The sequence below is a fragment of the Uloborus diversus genome, unplaced genomic scaffold (genome assembly GCF_026930045.1).
Source record: "Uloborus diversus isolate 005 unplaced genomic scaffold, Udiv.v.3.1 scaffold_11, whole genome shotgun sequence".
NCBI lineage: Eukaryota > Metazoa > Arthropoda > Arachnida > Araneae > Uloboridae > Uloborus > Uloborus diversus.
The window spans coordinates 9,362,274-9,382,295 of NW_026557765.1; the positions used below are offsets into that span (position 1 = coordinate 9,362,274).

The following is a 20,022-nucleotide window of genomic DNA, read 5'->3' on the forward strand; positions in this document are numbered from 1 at the left end:
ACTTAAGTTTGAATGAATAGATACATGTTTCCTAGAAACTAATTAAAAATTGGGTGAATCAAACATGCAAACAGTTTAGGGATTTTATTAGGTATAGAAGGACAATTATAGCCATTAAATTTACGGTATTTCTAGAAATTTTATGAAGAATTAAGAATTTTTTTTCGAACTAGAAGACAACCAATTTTGATATAAAGATTCCATTTAAACCTTGTTAACACTTATTAACTTTAACTCTCACAGAGTATTATATAATTTAGCAATGGTAATTAAAATCTCAAAGTTAAGCTTACCAAGGATCCACCCTAATAGTGTGAAAAAGAAAAAGGTAAAAAAGGTAGGGGACGAAAGATCATATTAAAACATTTTTTAACCCTATAAGTTTTAATAAGGTGGTTTGAGCGTTGAATTTTTTTATGAGTATTTATTTATTTTGTATGCACGTATAAACTCTCTTGCTTAAAACATGAATCTATAACTCACATTTTGAAAATACATATCTTTCTTTTTTTTTTCGATTCACATGAAATAAAATTATAAAATATGCACACATTCTACAAGTTTCTATATACATCAAATTGACTAGTAATATCCTCTGTCAAAGACTGCAATTTTGGTCCTTTTAATGGATAAATGCCATTTATTAGTGAGCGTATATTTTTGATTTTCAGATAAACACTTAACTTCAAGTATAGAAGTATAGTTACTAACGGATATCTTACCTAATTTACTGGTCCCATCATATCATACTTCCCTTTGCCTACATAGTGGGCACTTTTAAGCTGAGTACAGTATTCCAAAACGGAATACATTATTAATTAACAATTTTCATGCACATGAATATAGTTTTAATAATTAATTTCGTGCATTTTACGTTCAACAGCATAACACGTTTGCACGCATTAATACGTTTTTACAAATAAGATGTAATTATGTACAGCTGCTATAAACTTACACAAAGAAAAGTTTAGAAAATTCGCACATTTTGCTGAGTGAATCAGATATTAAAGTTCTTTATTTCACCGGATAAAATATATTAGAAACTTTTATTGATTTAATGTGGCTGCACTTATTAATTAATATTAGTAAACACAGTAGGTCACTTATTTATGAGATTTGAATTGTACGAAATAATGATGGAAGTGCAACATACTATTTTAATAGCATTCATAAATATTATGAATACAGTACAGTCCAAATTTTCCGAGCTCGTATTATCCGAGTTTACGATATAACTGAGCAATCAAATATTTCGATTTACAAAAAACGGTTGCGGGTGTTTTTTTTTTTTTTTTTTTGGTCTAAAAACTTTTCAATTCTCGAAAAGTATGCTCTTAAAGTATTTTTGCGTAAGATTTTTTCTCTAATATGAATTGTATGTGGTGTACTCGTATCAACTATATATTTGTTACATAATATATTACATTTATACCCACTCTTTTTAATCATTTTATTATACTTTTCGCTTTAACCGAATTTATCGGTTGTCCGAGTTAGTCAAAGTTCACATTCACTCGAATAAACGGGACTCTATTGTGGTATTAAAATATCATAGATGGACATTGATTAATTTACTAACACACGGAAAAATAATTTGAATTCGAAGCATTTTTGGGTTGAAAGCCCAGTAATATATTTCGGAAGATGTAACTGCTTAACAGCGCGAAAATAATATTTTTTTTCAAATATTATAATATGCACCGTCAAGTGGGGGGGGGGGGGACTTTGGTACTGGGTGAAATGCAACGTAACGAAAAGAAGTAGGACGCTGCTTTTGTGAGAGATGGAAAGTTTGAAATGTGCTGCTCTCTGCGTTTTTGTTCATGTCACTTGATTTTACGTCTTTGTATTGGTATTGGTACATATGATATGGTACATATTCACCCCATGCTGGCACAAAGTCAGCGCAAGCGACGGTATAGTTTACGGTATCATTTCTGTTTTGAATTTAATCTTTTTAGTACATTCACGTGCTCTGTATTAAATTACAAACACGCATTCACATTACAGAAGCATTCAGATCTTTTAAGTTTTCTTTTCAGTCCCATTCACCTATCTTCTGCTTTATAATCAGACCTACCAACCATATTTCTGGGATTACCATTAGGGGAACTCCATTTGCTGATGTCGGGAGATATATTTCGATCGTCTATACTGTTAGTTTTGGAATCGGCAATGGTTGGCAAAATGTTCAAGTTGCCTGCGGAAGTGGCAGAACTTTGCGACGCGCTGAGGAATCCTCTACTCGATCTGTCGTGCGGTCCACCAAGATTTATGATGATGTTTTTATACACAGCACTACCAGGAGTTTCGTCACTACCAGTGCTGGCACTTTCCTCTACTATGGAGGATGTGGCGTCAATGAGACTGTCTTGACTGATGGCAGGGGAAAAACTTCCTTCGGATACGCCTTCATGAGGCGGTCCCAAAGAAGTACTTTCTGCAGAAATTGCCTGAAAGACTAGTTTGTTATATTGAGCCTTTTTGCCCAAAAGCTGCAAGGCTTTGGATCGTTTCATCTCTTTGAGAGATAGGACCTCTTCATAGTCTTGAAGATCAATCATATCCTCGGGCATTTTGTATTCAACTTCTACTCTGTTGTCATCACAACGATGGCGGCTTTTGGGCCTGCTGACTACTTTAACACCTTGTGGATTCTCAAATGGTATGCTGCCTGACCCATAAAGTGGATATTGTCTGAATCCATCGCCATAGAACATATGCCTGTGGTCCATCTTATGCCCCATCATGTATCGATTTGCTTCATCGTCATCGGTCACTAACGGAACTACACTTTCAGTCCGCCTTCTTCGCAAAGATGGTAACAATGCTTCTAACAAGTCATACGAAGTTTGGCAGGCGACATCCATGCCCACTGCCGGTTCTTCCAAAGTACTGCCCAATCGTTTTTGAGAATCATCTCCACCTGATGTGCTCCTTTGCAACCCACTTGGACCAAATCCAGGCAGGCTGAAAGAATCTGTCCGTTTAAATCTAGTCCTTCGATCCATTGCTTCTGCTGCCCTCACAGCTCGTATGTGTTGAGCGACATTTGCTGCTATTTTGTCCTGTTTGCTAATCCTCAAGCGTACTAGGAAGTTCATACTAGGACGACGATTTCCAGTCTGTTCATTCTTTGGAGGATGACCTTTATGAACAAGGTCTAAAGACATATTCCTAGAAAATAAAATATGTATTTAGAAAAGATGGAAAAATAGAAAAAAAATCTACATGTTAACCAGCGCAAAATGCATCTAGAGCATTTGATGTATTTTAAATACACTCTGTCGCAAAAAAATATATGCACCTAGAAGAATTTGAGTCACAATCATGAAACTCAACACAAATGCAGTTTGGTAACCGGTATGCAAATGATTAACATTTCAGCGCCAATGAAACAAGGCTAAGCGCGCTATGAGCATGTGAGTTGCACAGGTGGGAGAGTTTAAAAGCATGAGTACTTGTGCCGTAGGGCTATTCAATTGAATCTGTTGACATCGGTAGACTGTATTGTGACTTAAGATGCCTCTAAGACGTAACCGGCGGCAGTTCGAACAGCTTACGGAGTTTGATGGGGGCCGTATAACAGGCCTTAGAAAAGCAGGTTGGTCAAACAGGAGTATCAGCCGCCACTTCGGTCTGAGTGATATGGTAGGTGCTCAGTGTTGGCAACAGTGGATCACGGAAGGGAGAGTCTACCGTCGCGGAGGGTCAGGGTGTCCTAGGAACACAAATTAACGCGAGGATCCCGCAATCAGAAGAGCAGCCTAGTCGGCACCGACAACGTCGCTAGCATCAATTCACGCCACTTACCTCCTTCCAGGCATTTAGTGGCATCAAGGGAAACCATTAGGAGACGACTGGCCGAAGTTGGCTTAAGGAGCCGACGTTCATTAAGACGCTTGCCTCTGACCCCGCATCACAGGCAGTGTCGACTGGATTTTTCCGACCTCGGGCAGCTTCGAGTGTAACAGACTGGAGGCGTGTGCTTTTCAGCGATGAATCCCGATTCAGTCTCAGTGTTGATGATCACCGTACAACGTGTGTGGAGGCGCACCGGCCAGAGCTCTGATCTGGCATTTGTTGTCGAGAGGCATACAGTCATTTCACAAGGTGTGACAGTGTGGAGAGTAATTTCTTGGGACACACGATCACCTCTAGTTGTTCCCCAAGGCACTTTGACAGCTCGCAGATGCGTGGACAGCGTTTTGACGCCGATTGTTCTGCCCATGCTATCAAGTCGCCCAGGTGCCGTTAATCAGCAGGACAATGCTCGTCCACATACTGCACGACTCTCTCAACATTGCCTTCAGGGATATGACGCACTTCTAGCGCCTGCCAAGTCACCAGTCCTTTCGCCAATAGAGCATGCCTGAGACGTGCTGGGAAGGCAACTGCAGCCATCCCGGGATACAGTGGAATTAACGACTCAGTTGCAAAGATTATGGCATGATCTTCGGCAGGGGGTCATAAGTGACCTAATTGATTTGATGCCACGTCATGTTTCGGCTTGTTTAGCTGCTAGAGGTGGTTTTACTACTTACTGATTTGTAACCTTTTGTTTGCTGTAACTGCTTAATAAAATTATCTTTTATTCTGAATTTTTAATCACCTTCTTATCTCCTTATACACTACATGCCTGCCAAGTTTCGTGAGTGTAGCTCAATTTCTTCTGGGTGCATATATTTTTGTATATGCACAGAGTGTATATGGCGTTGAATAATATATGTCTCACCATTAGTTAGAAGCGAAAGTGTTAACAACAGCGAGAGCATTTTGAAAAAGACTGAACTGTAAAAATTAGTAAATGATGAAAAATAGAAAATGTGTAGAAAACTGCTTCGTCAATGGAGTACAGGAGCAGTAGTTATGTTACTATGCTTGCACGTTTCTAAAGAGGTCAGTTGCGTACAAGTCGGAGAAATATATAAAAAATTATTTCAAAATGTATTATTAACAAAATTTTTTACATTTTTAAACAATTTCGCTGACTTATATGTAACTGACCTTTTCAGTCACCTGTAGATACAGGACGTTTAAGTTAAATGTTGTAAACTCCTAAGAGGGGTAGGATGCATCCTGATGACTCGAAATTATATGGCAATGGGGGGTCGGAAATGATTTCGAAACCCGAGAAATTTTTGATATGCCGGGAGTATTCCAGACTGTTCAGAGTCCCATGCGCCGAAGATGTGAGGTGTGCATTGAAACATGTGTAAGAAACTTCGTACATTTACATATATTTTTTTTCTTTTGCTTTTTTCATGTATTATTAAAACGATTTCTCGCTAACGGTCCCATTATCTATTTTTCATCGTTTTCTATTTTTCATCATTTTCTATTTTTCATTGTTCAATGTTCTACAGTTTACTCATTGCTGTTTAAACTTCCTTTTTGAATGCAAAATTTGAGCTTTTGGCTTAAAAGCGTGTACCGGATATCTTTACTCCCAAAATCATACAATTTTGCAGTGAAAAAAGGTTTCCTTGAAACCCCGAAACGTATGTATACAGTAATTTGAATATTTAGGCTGCACAACGTTTTTTTTTTTTTTTTGTTGACCTATCCTAGTTTTGTAAATTAGTTTTTGCTGGTAATACCTTTTCTGGAAAGGAAATTTAACAATTTTTAAGTTACGTGAAATACACCACCAGCTCAGTCATTTCCAGCCGAGGACTGCAGTTTCGTGCTTATTAGCACTCATCAACCCGGCATAGGAAAGTGACTGAGCTGGAGATGGAAAACCTCTTAAGGAAGCCAAGAGTGCAGAAACAAACTGGTAGCAATATAAAATTAGCAGACCAGACACTCTTGGCTTCCTTAAGAGGTTTTCCACCTCCAGCTCAGTCACTTTCCTATGCCGGGTTGATGAGTGCTAATAAGCACGAAACTGCAGTCCTCGGCTGGAAATGACTGAGCTGGCGGTGTATTTCACGTATTTCTGCTTTAGCCCTGGCTAATGGGCGGTAGTTTACTGAATTTTTAAGTTGTTTTTTAATGACATTTTTTTTAGACGTCATGGTTTACTTTAATTGCTATCGACTGAATAATATTAATTTTACTTGACAATGCATCAACGAAATGTTACAGTTACAGAAATTTGAATCGTGGGATTTTACTCCTACACTGTAAAAAAAACTGTAAATTTTGAAGAAGTTATCCGTATTTTTTACAGAAAAAAACTGTTCGTAATAAAATACAGTATTTCTGTGTTTTTTTGAATCTGTAACCGGTTATACTTTGTTTTTCTTCGAATCTTCGAAATTTCGAGCGCGTGTTTGGATTTTGGTTCTCGTGCTCGAGTTTTTGATCTTATATTTATTTAAAGCGAGTAAGTCTTAAATCGTTTGCAACTTCCATTTCATTGCATTCTAATCAATATTTTATTATTATGTTTTTTTGTCATCTGTTACAGAGGCATATTCGGAAATTTACCTTTGTATACATGTATTTCGTAGTAGTATAGTAAATATTGAAATGGATTTATGAAAGTATAGTTTCATTTTTTAATCTTCATAAAATAATAAATCAGCTTGAATAAATAATAAAAATACGGAAGATTTCTGTAAAATAAACGGAAGAAAACTGGCGTCCTGGCTGACAGTTTTTTTCTGTAAATTTTACGGATTTTTTTTACAGTGTATATATTTCCTGTCAATATTTTCAAATTGCATACAGGGGATGCTTCTCACCTGGGAGATTCTAAGCTGTATTCAGATGTTGAATGAGAGGAATTCCGTGATATAGTTGCTGCAGATGCTGGATAACCTAAAAAAAAAATCGTAAATACAAATACAATTTTACAGATTAAAATTGCAAAACCCTTAACGAAATAATACATGAGCAATAATAATCACAACAATGCCGTAATATTGTGTTGCGTCAGATGACGGGTAGCCTAAAAATATGTAATATGAATTCAGTATTGTGGATTACTACTGTATTGAAATTACAAGTTGTTTAATTAATTGCAAGTTTCTTTAAATACGTAAATAATTTATTGAAGCATCTGGAAAAGAATTGGACAGTTGCAGATATTGAGAGGCAGTTTTCTAAGGATCAGGCAGGCTGGATAGTTGACATTTTTGATTTTGCTGAAATTTTCAGGATATGTCCCTTATTTAAAACTACTAAACACGTGTTTTTTATTTTTGCAAAAAAAAAAAAAAAAAAAAAAAATCGTAAATACAATTACAATTTTACAGATTAAAATTGCAAAACCCTTAACGAAATAATACATGAGCAATAATAATCACAACAATGCCGTAATATTGTGTTGCGTCAGATGACGGGTAGCCTAAAAATATGTAATATGAATTCAGTATTGCGGATTACTACCGTATTGAAATTACAAGTTGTTTAATTAATTGCAAATTTCTTTAAATACGTAAATAATTTATTGAAGCATCTGGAAAAGAATTGCACAGCTGCAGATATTGAGAGCCAGTTTTTTAAGGATCAGGTAGGCTGGATAGTTGACATTTTTTATTTTGCTGAAATTTTCAGGATATGTCCCTTATTTAAAACTACTAAACACGTGTTTTTTTATTTTTGCAAAAAAAAAATCGTAAATACAAATACTATTTTACAGATTAAAATTGCAAAACCCTTAACGAAATAATACATGAGCAATAATAATCACAACAATGCCGTAATATTGTGTTGCGTCAGATGACGGGTAGCCTAAAAATATGTAATATGAATTCAGTATTGTGGATTACTACTGTATTGAAATTACAAGTTGTTTAATTAATTGCAAGTTTCTTTAAATACGTAAATAATTTATTGAAGCATCTGGAAAAGAATTGCACAGTTGCAGGTATTGAGAGCCAGTTTTTTAAGGATCAGGCAAGCTGGATAGTTGACATTTTTGATTTTGCTGAAATTTTCAGGATATGTCCCTTATTTAAAACTGCTAAACACGTGTTTTTTTATTTTTGCAAAAAAAAAAAATCGTAAATACAAATACAATTTTACAGATTAAAATTGCAAAACCCTTAACGAAATAATACATGAGCAATAATAATCACAACAATGCCGTAATATTGTGTTGCGTCAGATGACGGGTAGCCTAAAAATAGGTAATATGAACTCAGTATTGTGGATTACTACTATAGTGAAATTACAAGTTATTTAATTAATTGCAAGTTTCTTTAAATACGTAAATAATTTATTAAAGCATCTGGAAAAGAATTGCACAGTTGCAGATATTGAGAGCCAGTTTTTTAAAGATCAGGCAGGCTGGATAGTTGACATTTTTGATTTTGCTGAAATTTTCAGGATATGTCCCTTATTTAAAACTACTAAACACGTGTTTTTTTATTTTTGCAATAAAAAAAAAAATGTTTTCTTAAAGTTTTGGGAGGTCAAAGTTGGACTTGGTTCGTTTTTTCGAAGAAAACATACCGATTTACATAGGCCAATACTTTTTACTTTAAGAGTGAACCGTGGCACTGGCAATTATTTTGTGTTCTACTACATCCTCGATATCTGTTAGTACATAATTAGTTGTGGTTGTCTCCTTTCGCAAAGGTCAGGGGTCACTCAAAGTTGTACAAAAAAAAAGTTTTTTCTGCAACTTTGACCGTCGAAATCTTCTTGCGCCAACAGTGAGCCACAGTAGTACATATTTCAGTAAATACATACCATAGAGTAGTATCCAAAAAGAGAAATATTTGTGCGGCTGACATTTGGCGCACCGAAATATTTGACTCTGAAAATGCAAAAATCACAAAATTGCATGACTTTCAAGGTCATTAATTGCTTGCGCCAAGACAGTCAGTAGATATGAAACTACCTGGAGAAGAAGAATAGAAACACAATCAGTTATATATATAACAGACCTATGGCTAATGTTTCAAATTTTACATAATTTGACTCTAAATTTTGCTGAAAGACTGTTTTTTGGCACTAGCGAAAAAATGCGAATTACCTGCTTTTAAGTATTTATTACTATTATTTGTAACAATATTATAATAAAGTTTCATAAACTAACTAAAATGGTAACAAAAGACAACATAAACTAAGAACCAAATTGAAAATCAAGTCCATAAACTACTAAGTTTGCAACAAAAACTCTTTTTGTCTAAGTTAAGTAAATACCCTTGTGAATGAAAAGTAAAATAATAAATAACAACGTCAAAGAACTCGAATGTCAGATTACTGCAGACAGGTGTTTCGGCATAACAAGGAACGCCTTTTTTCAAATCAAAAGAAATCAGCTTATGGATGAAAGGCATCCGACAAAAGGCATAACTTTTTTCGAGTGTCTTTTCATCCCTAAACTCATTTCTTTTGCGTTGAAAAAGACGTTCCTTGTAACGCCGAAAAACGTGTCAACACACGTTGTTATTTCTTATTTTACTTTTCATTCACATTTAACTTAGGCAAATAGAGTTTTGTTGCATACTGAGTAGTTTATGGACTTAATTTTCAATTTGGTTCCTAGTTTATGTTGTCTTTTGATACCATTTTAGTTAGTTTATGAAAATTTATTATAATATTGTTACAAATTATAGTAATAAACATTTAAAATCGGGTAATTGGCATTTTTTCACAAGTGCCGAAAAACACTCGTTCAGCAAAGTTTAGATTCAAATTATGTAAAATTTGAAACATTAGCCATAGGTCTGTTAACTGATTGTGTTTCTATGACAAAAAAGGCTTCTTCTCCAGGTAGTTTCATATCTTCTGACTCTCTTGACGTAAGTAATTAATGACCTTGAAAGTCATGCAATTTTGTGATTTCTGCATTTTCAGAGTCAAATATTTCGGTGCGCCAAATGTCAACCACACAAATCTTTCTCTTTTTGGATACTACTCTATGTATGGTATGTATTTACTGAAATATGTACTACTGTGGCTCACTGTTGGCGCAAGAAGATTTTGACGGTTAAAGTTGCAGAAAAAAACTTTTTTTCGTACAGCTTTGAGTGACCCCTGACCTTTGCGAAAGGAGTCAACCACAACTAATTATGTACTAACAGATATCGAGGATGTAGTAGAACACAAAATAATTGCCAGTGCCACGGTTCACTCTTAAAGTAAAAAGTATTGACCTATGTAAATCGGTATGTTTTTCTTGATAAAACGAACTAAGTCTAACTTTGACCTCCCAAAACTTTAAGAAAACATTTTTTTATTGCAAAAATAAAAAAACACGTGTTTAGTAGTTTTAAATAAGGGACATATCCTGAAAATTTCAGCAAAATCAAAAATGTCAACTATCCAGCCTGCCTGATCCTTAAAAAAACTAGCTCTTAAATGGAAAGAGCGAAAAGGCAAAGTTGATTTTTAGAAAATCTGTGAAACTGAAATTTAACGACTTTTAGCACTTAGGTAGTCGGGTTTTGGTCGATTCCCCACCCGTTGTCACGTATTTTGCTCTATCCCACCATCCCCTATATTGATAATAAGGGTCATTCACTGTAGTAGTACATTTAAAAAAATTAAAAAAAAATAAAAAAAAGTAACCCCCCCCCCAACTCTGACAGAGAATTCTGAAAATTTCTTTCGGTATTTCAAGGTTGCATAGCTTCCGGAAATGCATGTCGGTCATTTAAACCAGAGGTTCTCAAACAGTGGGTCGCGGGATTTGTCTAGGGGGGTCCTGAGACCTGGAAGAAAAGTTTAAAGAAAATAAAACAAGGCTTACAAAACAATGTGTTTGCGCTCCTTTAATTTCTGTCATTGCACCAAAGTCAATAACTGTCATAAAACTACTGTAAGATTATAAAATCAGCTAAGTCTACCAATGTCTCTTGTTATAAAATAATTCAAGAGACAAAAATTCATATTTATTTTACTAGTTACTTGTGTTTCTAAGGAACTTAACCTTTTAACCTTAGTTTCTAGTTATTGTTTTAGGGTTTAGACAGAATTAAAATGGGGGGGGGGGGGGTCACCAAAATACTCAGTCTAAAAAGGGGGTCGCAATGTCTAAAAGTTTAAGAACTGCTGATTTATACCAATAGCGCGACAACCTAGTCAGGTCCCCGACAGTTACTTTCTTTCAGCGCGTACGCTGGAAATATTGCTCTTCACTATATAATTTCGTATAGAAAATGGTATATATATAATATTAGCTGAAGCAAACCAGCTAAGGCAGGGAAAAGACCAAAACGCGGGCACTAACGTAATAGAAAGAGACGCGACTACATCCGGGTTAATAAAAATGACTGAAATTTTGGAATTCAAAAAAAAAAAAAAAAAAGTGATCAACATTTAAATTTTGAGTCATAAGTTTGCTCTTTTCTGCACATTGAAGGGGAATTTTTACGTTATTTTTTTCTTCCTCGATTATTTGCAGGTCGGACACTATCCGCCATTTATTTGGCTATCGGGAATATGCATTTTCTCAACAAAAAGCAAATACTAATAACTGTTTTTGTCGAAAAATTGAAAATTTACACTCGGCTGTTTTTGTTTTATTTATTTTTTGTACTTTCTTCATCACAAGTACTTGTCTTTTTTTTTATTGATGTTAAGTTCTGTTGTACGAATACAAGACATTTTTACTGTACTGTACACATTTTTACTGTTTGTAGAAAGTATTAAGCAACAATGCAGCTAAGTTTTAGAGGAAGGACAATTTTTATCTTATTTGTCCCTCATTTTAGCTTTTTTTGCGGTTTATCCGCGATTCTTATTATCCGACGCACTTGTGCCACCTAATTCCGCGGATAATCGGGAGATTACTGCATTTAAACCTTATTATTAAAACAACTCGTCACTTTTCATTCTAGGGGAGATCGCGCAATGTCGGGTAATGCAGCTTCGTGATCATAAAAAAGTGATAGACCCAGCAGAATAAAACTGAGGGTAATAAAAGAGAGAAAAAAAAATAATTTGAATTTTGATATCTTGAATTCAAATTATGTTTTTCGCAATCACGAGTGCGTGTATGCAGGCGTGTGTGCTTGTGTGTGGGAGTATGTGTTTGTGTGTAGGAATTATGTGTATGTGTGTGTAGGCATGTGTGTTTGTGTCTGTGTGCTGGCATAAGTGTGTGGGTAGTTGTGTGTATGAATGTGTGTGTGGGGGGGTATGTGTATGTGTGTGTAGGCAAATGTGTTTGTGTCTGTGTGCAGGCATAAGTGTGTGGGTAGTTGTGTGTATGAATGTGTGTGTGTGTGGGGGGGGGGTATGTGTATGTGTGTGTAGGCATATGTGTTTGTGTCTGTGTGCTGGCATGAATGTGTGGGTAGTTGTGTGTATGTGTGTGTGTATGTTTTTGTGTGTGTATGTGTGGGTGTCTGTATGTATGCGTGTGTGTATGTGTTTGTATGTATGCGTGTGTGTATGTGTTTGTATGTGTGTGTAGGTGTATGTGTGTGTATGTGTTTGTGTGTGTGTGCGTGCGTGTGTGTGTAGTTGTGTATGTATGCGCGCGTGTGTGTAGGACATGGATGCAACCTGGAGATGGCTTTCGCTATAGGAGCAGCATCGTGAGGAGCCCGTCGACGGTGATGGTGCGGAGGGTGGCGGTGTGAGAAATGAAAGGAACGTCAAAAACAGTCAAGTGAGAACAATAAGCAATCGTGATTGCTCAAAAAAAAAAAAAAAAAAAAAAAAAAAAAAAAAAACAGACCTCTTCCGATATGGCAGCGGACGTCTTTTGTGGTAGTGAAGCAGCTGCGGTCGTTCTTGTCCGGTCGGAAAATGATGATGTATAACTTGGGGAAGAAAAGAAGCAACAGGGCGACCAGAGCACTGAAACTGACGCACAGACACAACGTGATGACCTGCTTATGAACGAAAGAACATTTGATTTTATGCATAAATCACATATTTGTTGACACTCTATAATGCAATTTCTTATAACATATTTATAATTTATCCTTATATTAGTGCACGTTGAAAAATATTACTTGCCCACATTTGAGCAAAATGGCAACGATGCAAATGTCGAAAAAAAAATATTCTTCCTTCTATTAAATGATTTTAACCTTTTCCCTCGTTAATTAATCGACTCAGATAAAACACATGTTGTGTTCTAAAATGTATTTTTTCCCTGTTTTTCGAATGAAACAGAAATCAAAACAATGCGAAAATTATTTCGAGTTGACAGATCCATATTTGGGTCAAAAAATTATGTTTGGAAAACAAAAAACTTTTTTTTTCCGAATCGGTCTATAAACCTTTCCACCACAAACCAAACAATTCAACCAAATAGCCGACAAATCATTTTAACACTTTCAGTGGCAGTGGTCGCGCTGTGAAACCACTAATTTATAAATTTTTTCCCCTCTTTTTACCGAATTTTTTGAATCAAAATCGCTTGAGTCCTCTTCTTTTAAGTTCAATGAACAACATTAGATGGCAGAATAACAAAAAAATTATTTTTTTCGTAGGCTCAATTTCTTGTTCAAATCATCAAATTTTCAATTTTTTGTTTCCCCAAAAATTGGAATTTTTTTCAGATTTAAAATTTTTTTAATTAGAGCTGAAAGAGTGAATCATTTTTCTTCATTTTACTTGAGTTAGTCAATCATATTGTTCGAAAAGATTCAAATTCATTTTTACATGCATAAACATGTTTTTGTCGTTCCCCAGGTGGGGGGTGTGAACAAATGGGGACACCACCCCCAGCGAAAAAAATTCTGAAAAAAAAATTATTAACTGAAAAATCTATGTCTAGATGATCAAATAAACCCACATGTGGTGTTTTTTCTTAAGATTTCTCAAAAAACTATGACGCGCCCCTGAAAGGGTTAAATGGATTTAATAGTTATTATTTCCTGAGTTTGAGTATTTATACAACACTTTAGGAGGTTTTCATCCGTGTTTTACGAACAAATAAGGTGAACTATAAACACCTGATTCTGTTTTAAAATACAGAAATTGAGGCTCCAAATGACCCTGAATGATCGATTTACAGTATAAAGAAATTGTGCAAAAATCGTATAACTAACTTTATCGTGACGTATTTATGCAACTGGTTTAACGTATCGTGTGTATTAACCATCTTGCTTGTTATAAAAACACAAAATATTTAACATGATGTTGTCGAAAAAATAAACGTAGGGAAAAGCAATACGGCCAGTTTTATAATTTTGCCTCTGGATAAGACTAGACCGTATCGTCGCCTTACAGCAACAGTAGGATATCTTAGTGTTATTCCTGGGATTAGATGTCTTATTGTCGCATTGAGACGATGATATATCGTTTACGTTAATGTCCCAGCTTAATTTCTAAAAACTGTAGTGGAAACAGCCATGGTGAGTTAAACATTTTGCAATGAACTATATATTATTTCTTTAAAAATACGTCGTTAAATTTAGATAGGCTACCTAGCATTTGAAATATAGACCATCATGTTCAATAATCAAAAGCCATTTTTTAAACCAGTTCCTCGATATCACGGCGATAACAACTTGTTGTTAGCATTATTATGATGATAATGAGAACCATCGAAACTGTTACTGCTTATGTTATAATAACCACTTGCTGCAGTGCTGTGGTCTACCGAACCGTCCCCTTTAGCACAACATATGTTTAGCATTATTTTGACTACAATATGGTCTTACTCGAGCTCATAAAGCTAAATTTATCAAACTAATTTAAATACAGGTGCCTCCATCTAGTGGGAAACTGGGTGTCAAAATTACCTGCGCCACTGACATCCGCGCCTTAATGGTGGCACATTAAAGACTGGATGCCGTATCGGGGGATCGTAAGTAGGTGTGAAAAATTGTTATTAGTTAAACGCAGCCCCATGAGATAGAAAAAAAAACTGGTTAAATTAGTTGCTTATCTTTCCCACGTACATTTCACATACCATATATCAGATTCAATGGCATTGTCTGACAAACAAGCTTAATGCTAGCTTTTTATTGGCTATCCTCTGCATTTCATGCACGTACACGTTACCTATATGGTGTAATAATGTACATGTGGCAAACATTGCAAAACTATTGACTCATCTTAGTATTTGCTATAGTAGAGAACCTAATTTTTAGCAACACGCATCAGCCTAAGGTCAGCCATTTTGGATCGGACCGCGACTTTGAGTGGTTGTTTTTCTGGTGAGTTATCGCATTTTGGCGATTTTTCACTACGAGCAAATTCTTAGTGGCACGTGAATTGTTTATTCTGTGAAATATTAATTACTTACCATTTGTTAAAGCTTGGCAATGTCCCGAAACTTTGCTCTGGTAACCCAAGCTCCACAACAATGAAAACTCCGATCCAAAATGGCTGAACTGAAGCTGATGCGTTAGCCTATCTCATATATGGTGTAACAGTACAGCGTTTACAGACTTTCGGGGCTGCATGGTCGGAAACGTTTTCCTGACGCGATAGTGGCGAAACAAAGTACAAGAAAGACAGGACACAAATAAGAGGAAAATACATGTTTGTTATTTCTAATCCGGCAAAAATGCTGGTAAGGTTTTGTTTGGTGTACACGATAGACGTCGTTACGTAAACTGAAGCGTCAGATGACGGCGCATGCGCACACGCGGATTTTGTTGCCGCACTCGCTTTGACGTTCGATCTTCAATGCGCCGGAGATGTGAGGTATGCGACCCGGGGTCGTAATTTCGAACATTTGATGACGATCAATGGCTCCTTCATGTTTTTCTTTGTTTTTTGCTGTACTAAGGATAATAAACATGTTTTTTTCTCTTGTTCGTGTCTTGTCTTTTTGGTGATTTGTGTCGTCACTACCGCGCCAGGAAAGCGTTTCCGACCATGCATTGCTGTGTGATTTCCCATCTAGGTGTACTCTATCTGCCCTAAAACTCTGTAAACGCTGTACTGTTATGCCCTGTATAGTAGTTCTAAGTTAAATTATCTGAATATCTGGTGCATGCAAAAACGCAAGCGTTTTTATCTCCCTTTTGTTATGTTGTAGAAGAAAAGCAAAGCGCATAAGGGCAAACATAGCTTCATGTTCACTTCCGTTACGCCCTTTTCGTATAACATACAGTATTACACTTTTTTTTTGTTTTTACCTTTGAATTACTTCCAAAATAAATAGGAACGAACGCAATCCAGATGACCAACGTTGTATACATGGTGAACCCGATGAATTTGGCTTCATTGAAGTTTTCAGGAACATTGCGGGTTTTGACAGCATAAACCGTGCACATGGCTATTAGGAAAAAGTCAAAGCCGAGGGGTGCGATGATGCCCAGGGGTGTGGTGTTACATACGAGCTCCACTTTGTTCAGAGACGGGTACGCATACATTGAATTTGCTGGTTCCAATACCAGCATTGCAGCAATAATGCTTGCTTCTACGCTGACCAGTAACCAGCTAATGACAACTTGTGCTGTTCCACTCATAAAACGAGGCTTTTTTGTGATGATTTTTTTCTTGCTTCCAGCCAAAATCCGTGCAATCCTGAAAGAAATGAGATATTTTTTTTCACGAAAACTTGCTTTTGTATTTTCAATCTATATTTTCATATTTTGAAGAGATATCTTACTGAAACACTCAAAAAATATTTTATTTTTGAAATTAAAAGTAAAACCTTCTTTCTTTGAATAAAAAACAATGCAGCAAAGGTATTTACGTAAATGATGCACTTTTAAGAAGCCTCCCGCACTAATAATTTTTCAGACTGAATTGGAGGTTTAATTTCCGCTATGTTATTCTTTTATTGAATTCGTTACTAAATGTTATGTTCTTAAATATTTGAACGTGCAAAATTATTCCTCTACAAAAATTTCGAAACAATTATTTTTTTTCTAAATTCATTAATCACGAGTTTGTTTTTAAGAATTTTTAAAGTATTCTTAAGAAAAATTACTGTGTATTTTCGCAAAAATGTCAAATTTCTGAATAATTTTCACTAACAGAGACGCGCCGTGATTTTTCTATAAATATATGCTGGGTCAAAAAAAATTTTTTTTAGAATGAATTTTGTTTACTCTTGTGAAGATAGCATGCGACTTGACTGCCATAAATTGATCATTTTTGACATACAATAAATAAAAATTGACTGGTCCAACGCTTTTAAATTTTTCCTGTAATTCGCTATTATATTGAAACGTAATAAATTCCATTTAATATATGAAATGTTGTCAAAATACTAGACTTTTTTTCAAATCTTGTTATTAACTGAAGTTTTTGTTAACCATGAAAGGAAATATTAATTACGTATATAAAAGTCTTACAAAATCAAGCTTTAATTTAATTTAAACATAGCAGTAAATTAGTCAAAAAGAAAGCAAGATGCAGAAACTATGAACTAAAACTTTCTGGAATGAAAATTACTTTTAAACATAATGTAAGCTATCGTTAATTGGAACCCTATTAAACCGCGCTTTGATTAAACCGAGTAGTCATTTCGATTTTCATGCCGTAAAAATAAAAGGCTCGTTTTATACAATAATGTAATTTTGTGGGCCTTATTTTGTATTTTTTAATTTTTTTAAATTCTTTTTTCTTTTGCAGTTTTATATATTTTTTTTCTCTTGAGTTCAAGATACAATTTTTGTTTTTTACAATAGTTTGTTCAGATATATTGGTAAAATTTAAAGGGGGTTATGTATAGTCCGTGCTTTCGGTTAGTTCAGACGACCTCGATCCCCTATTAGGGCGAAGTAAAGAAATTGATTCGATTATACTTTCAAAATTTACATTCTCGACTCTCGTAAATGAAACAGGAATGATTTTGACATTGCATCATCTGAAGTTTTCATTAGTTGAGCAATGGTTTTCCCAAGATCTGGCTTTGTTTTAGTCTTCACACTGTTGAGTTTTGCTGCATATATAATTGCTAAACATTCGGTTACAAATAATAAACTTTACAGTGATTACTAGTTTTTTTTTAAAAATATTTTTTTAACGAAATCCCGAAATGTCAAATATTGGTACAGATGATAGTTAATTTCCTGTCCCAAATAAGAAAAAACCCTCATTTTTAAAAATAATTTGTTGCCTGCACATTTTATTTGGAAATAACTGTACTTATTTTAGAAGCTAAGACATTAACTAAATATCCCATTTTACACAGCTTACTTAGTTTTTTTTTTCGTAAGATGTTAACGTAAACCTTTAGTTAAACCAAACATATCACAGTCGTCTGTTGGTTATAGTAAATACACCGATTCTCACCTATTGGTCTTGGTAACTAGGGAGGCATACATCATGGCAAATCCAAGTCCAGGTAAAATTCTGCTGAGGGTGCAACTTAGGCGCGTCGGTCTTGCCAGCAAGGGGAATGTGCAGCCATGACAGATGCACATACCAATCAATATGGCGTAAGATAGCTCTCGAGTTGAAGCTTTGACAACAGGAGTGTTGTTATGCTTGCAAAAGACGCCCGCGGATACGATGGTAGCGATAGCTCCTAATATAGCTGTTACAGTAGCAGCTATTGCTGAGCTATCTGACCAGTGAATGTAATCTACAGGAATCCGATCGCAATCTGAAAAGAAAAGCTCATGAATAGAAAATTAAAACAAAATTAACTGTCCATTAAACCAGCGGTCGGCAACCCGTCGATCGCGAAAGACCGGTAGATCTCCAGCTCATTTCCAGTCGATCGTGGGAATATTTTATCTTTTGCTTTCAGTCGGAGTACAGTATAATGAAGGCTCCGGAGTCTTAGTTGAGAGGTCTAAAGTCATCGGAGTCGGTCATTTTTTTTCTACGACTCTTAAAGCCGAAATTGATAGTTAGTTGAAACATTTAAAAACTTCTTATAATACTCACTGAAATGTTTACAGTCATTATTAGTATATCACTTTTAAAACAAGTAATTTACTTGTCTGAAAATAATTTGATGTGATAGTGTTCACATAACATTATTTTAGCAAATTAAAACAACGATTTAATAAATATCAAAGTATGTTTCGATAAGTGTTAACTTGCAATTTGCAGTCAGCACAGTCTCAACCGCGTGTGCAACACAGCCGTTTTAGTCTATAATGTATACCTCCGCCTAAACAGTCGATCTTTGTATTTACGAAACTTTCAATTTAGGTTGCCGACCGCAACATTAAACAGTAATTTATTTTTAAACTTTAAATGCATTCAATTGAATTCCAAACATTTACCAAATTGATTATTTTGAGAAAAAGGTTAAATAATTCTAGAGGGGAGTACTTGACATTTCTTTCTCAAATCACTAAAAATTACCTTAAATATACAAAAAGGTTTTTGGAAGAATGACTCGATGTTCTCTAATTTAATGAGGAAAGTGTTTGCTCAGTATAATCTATTTGTTTGAAAAAAAAAGGAAAAAAAAAAAAAAAACACTTTAGAACAAAACAAAAAAAAAGTTTTTTGATTATCCTTCACCGCAAAAAGCTATAAATTTCAGAAATAAATTTGCAAACTGCACATTCTTTTTTTATGGATTTTTGTAAATGCATCACTTTTATTCAGGAAGATATAGGTATTTCTTAAAAATTACTTTTTTTTTCACCGTAGGTTTTTGGTCGTGCAGATAACACGCTAAAATTGAAATAAAAATATTGAAAATTTGACAAAATATGAATGTTTGAAAAAATTTATTTTCCCCTAAAAAATAACAAGTTATAACCTTCATAATTTCACACCCAAGTAATAAAAATAAATAAAAGTTGAATATCTTAAAAATTTAGAAAGAAATCGGCCATTTAATGAGCCGAATAACAATTATCCTTTAAAAGGTGGCGAATCGTGAGGGTTAGTTTGCAAATTGGCAACACTTGCTTCGTAATCATTCAGCGTTTCAAGGATGTGATTTGAGATAGAAACAAATGATTTGTGAACGATCTCTTATGATTCCTTTCGCTTCCAAGCACCAGCAAAATGCAGCTCATTTGATTGACGATATATTTCTAAATTTTTAAGGTATTCTACTGAAATTTTAAGGTGTTCAACTGAATTTTTTAATGAGTTGCCACATCTATTTGGGTGTGAAATTATGAAGGATATTAAGTTGCTATCTTTCGAGAAAGGGCTGAGAAAAATTGTTTGCCCAAAACGTTCATTATTACTTACTTTTACAAAAAAGGAAGTATTGTATTCGCGAAAAAATTTTCACTCAAAAATCGACCTTAATTTCCATTTTACTCACCCCCG

At 35.0% G+C, this 20,022-nt stretch overlaps 1 protein-coding gene across 1 annotated transcript in view; it reads right to left on the reverse strand.

Moving 5' to 3' along the window:
- Positions 1-2,048: 2,048 nt before the first annotated feature.
- Positions 2,049-20,022, reverse strand: part of LOC129232180 (metabotropic glutamate receptor 5-like) — a 78,274-nt gene continuing 60,300 nt past the window's right edge. Inside the window, exons 9-15 of the mRNA XM_054866419.1 lie at positions 18,067-18,379; positions 15,957-16,347; positions 12,590-12,743; positions 11,726-11,731; positions 11,661-11,669; positions 6,693-6,750; positions 2,049-3,177 (exon numbers count right to left, since the gene is read on the reverse strand). Coding sequence (XP_054722394.1) covers positions 2,049-3,177; positions 6,693-6,750; positions 11,661-11,669; positions 11,726-11,731; positions 12,590-12,743; positions 15,957-16,347; positions 18,067-18,379 — 2,060 coding nt within the window. The remainder of the gene's footprint in view (positions 3,178-6,692; positions 6,751-11,660; positions 11,670-11,725; positions 11,732-12,589; positions 12,744-15,956; positions 16,348-18,066; positions 18,380-20,022) is intronic.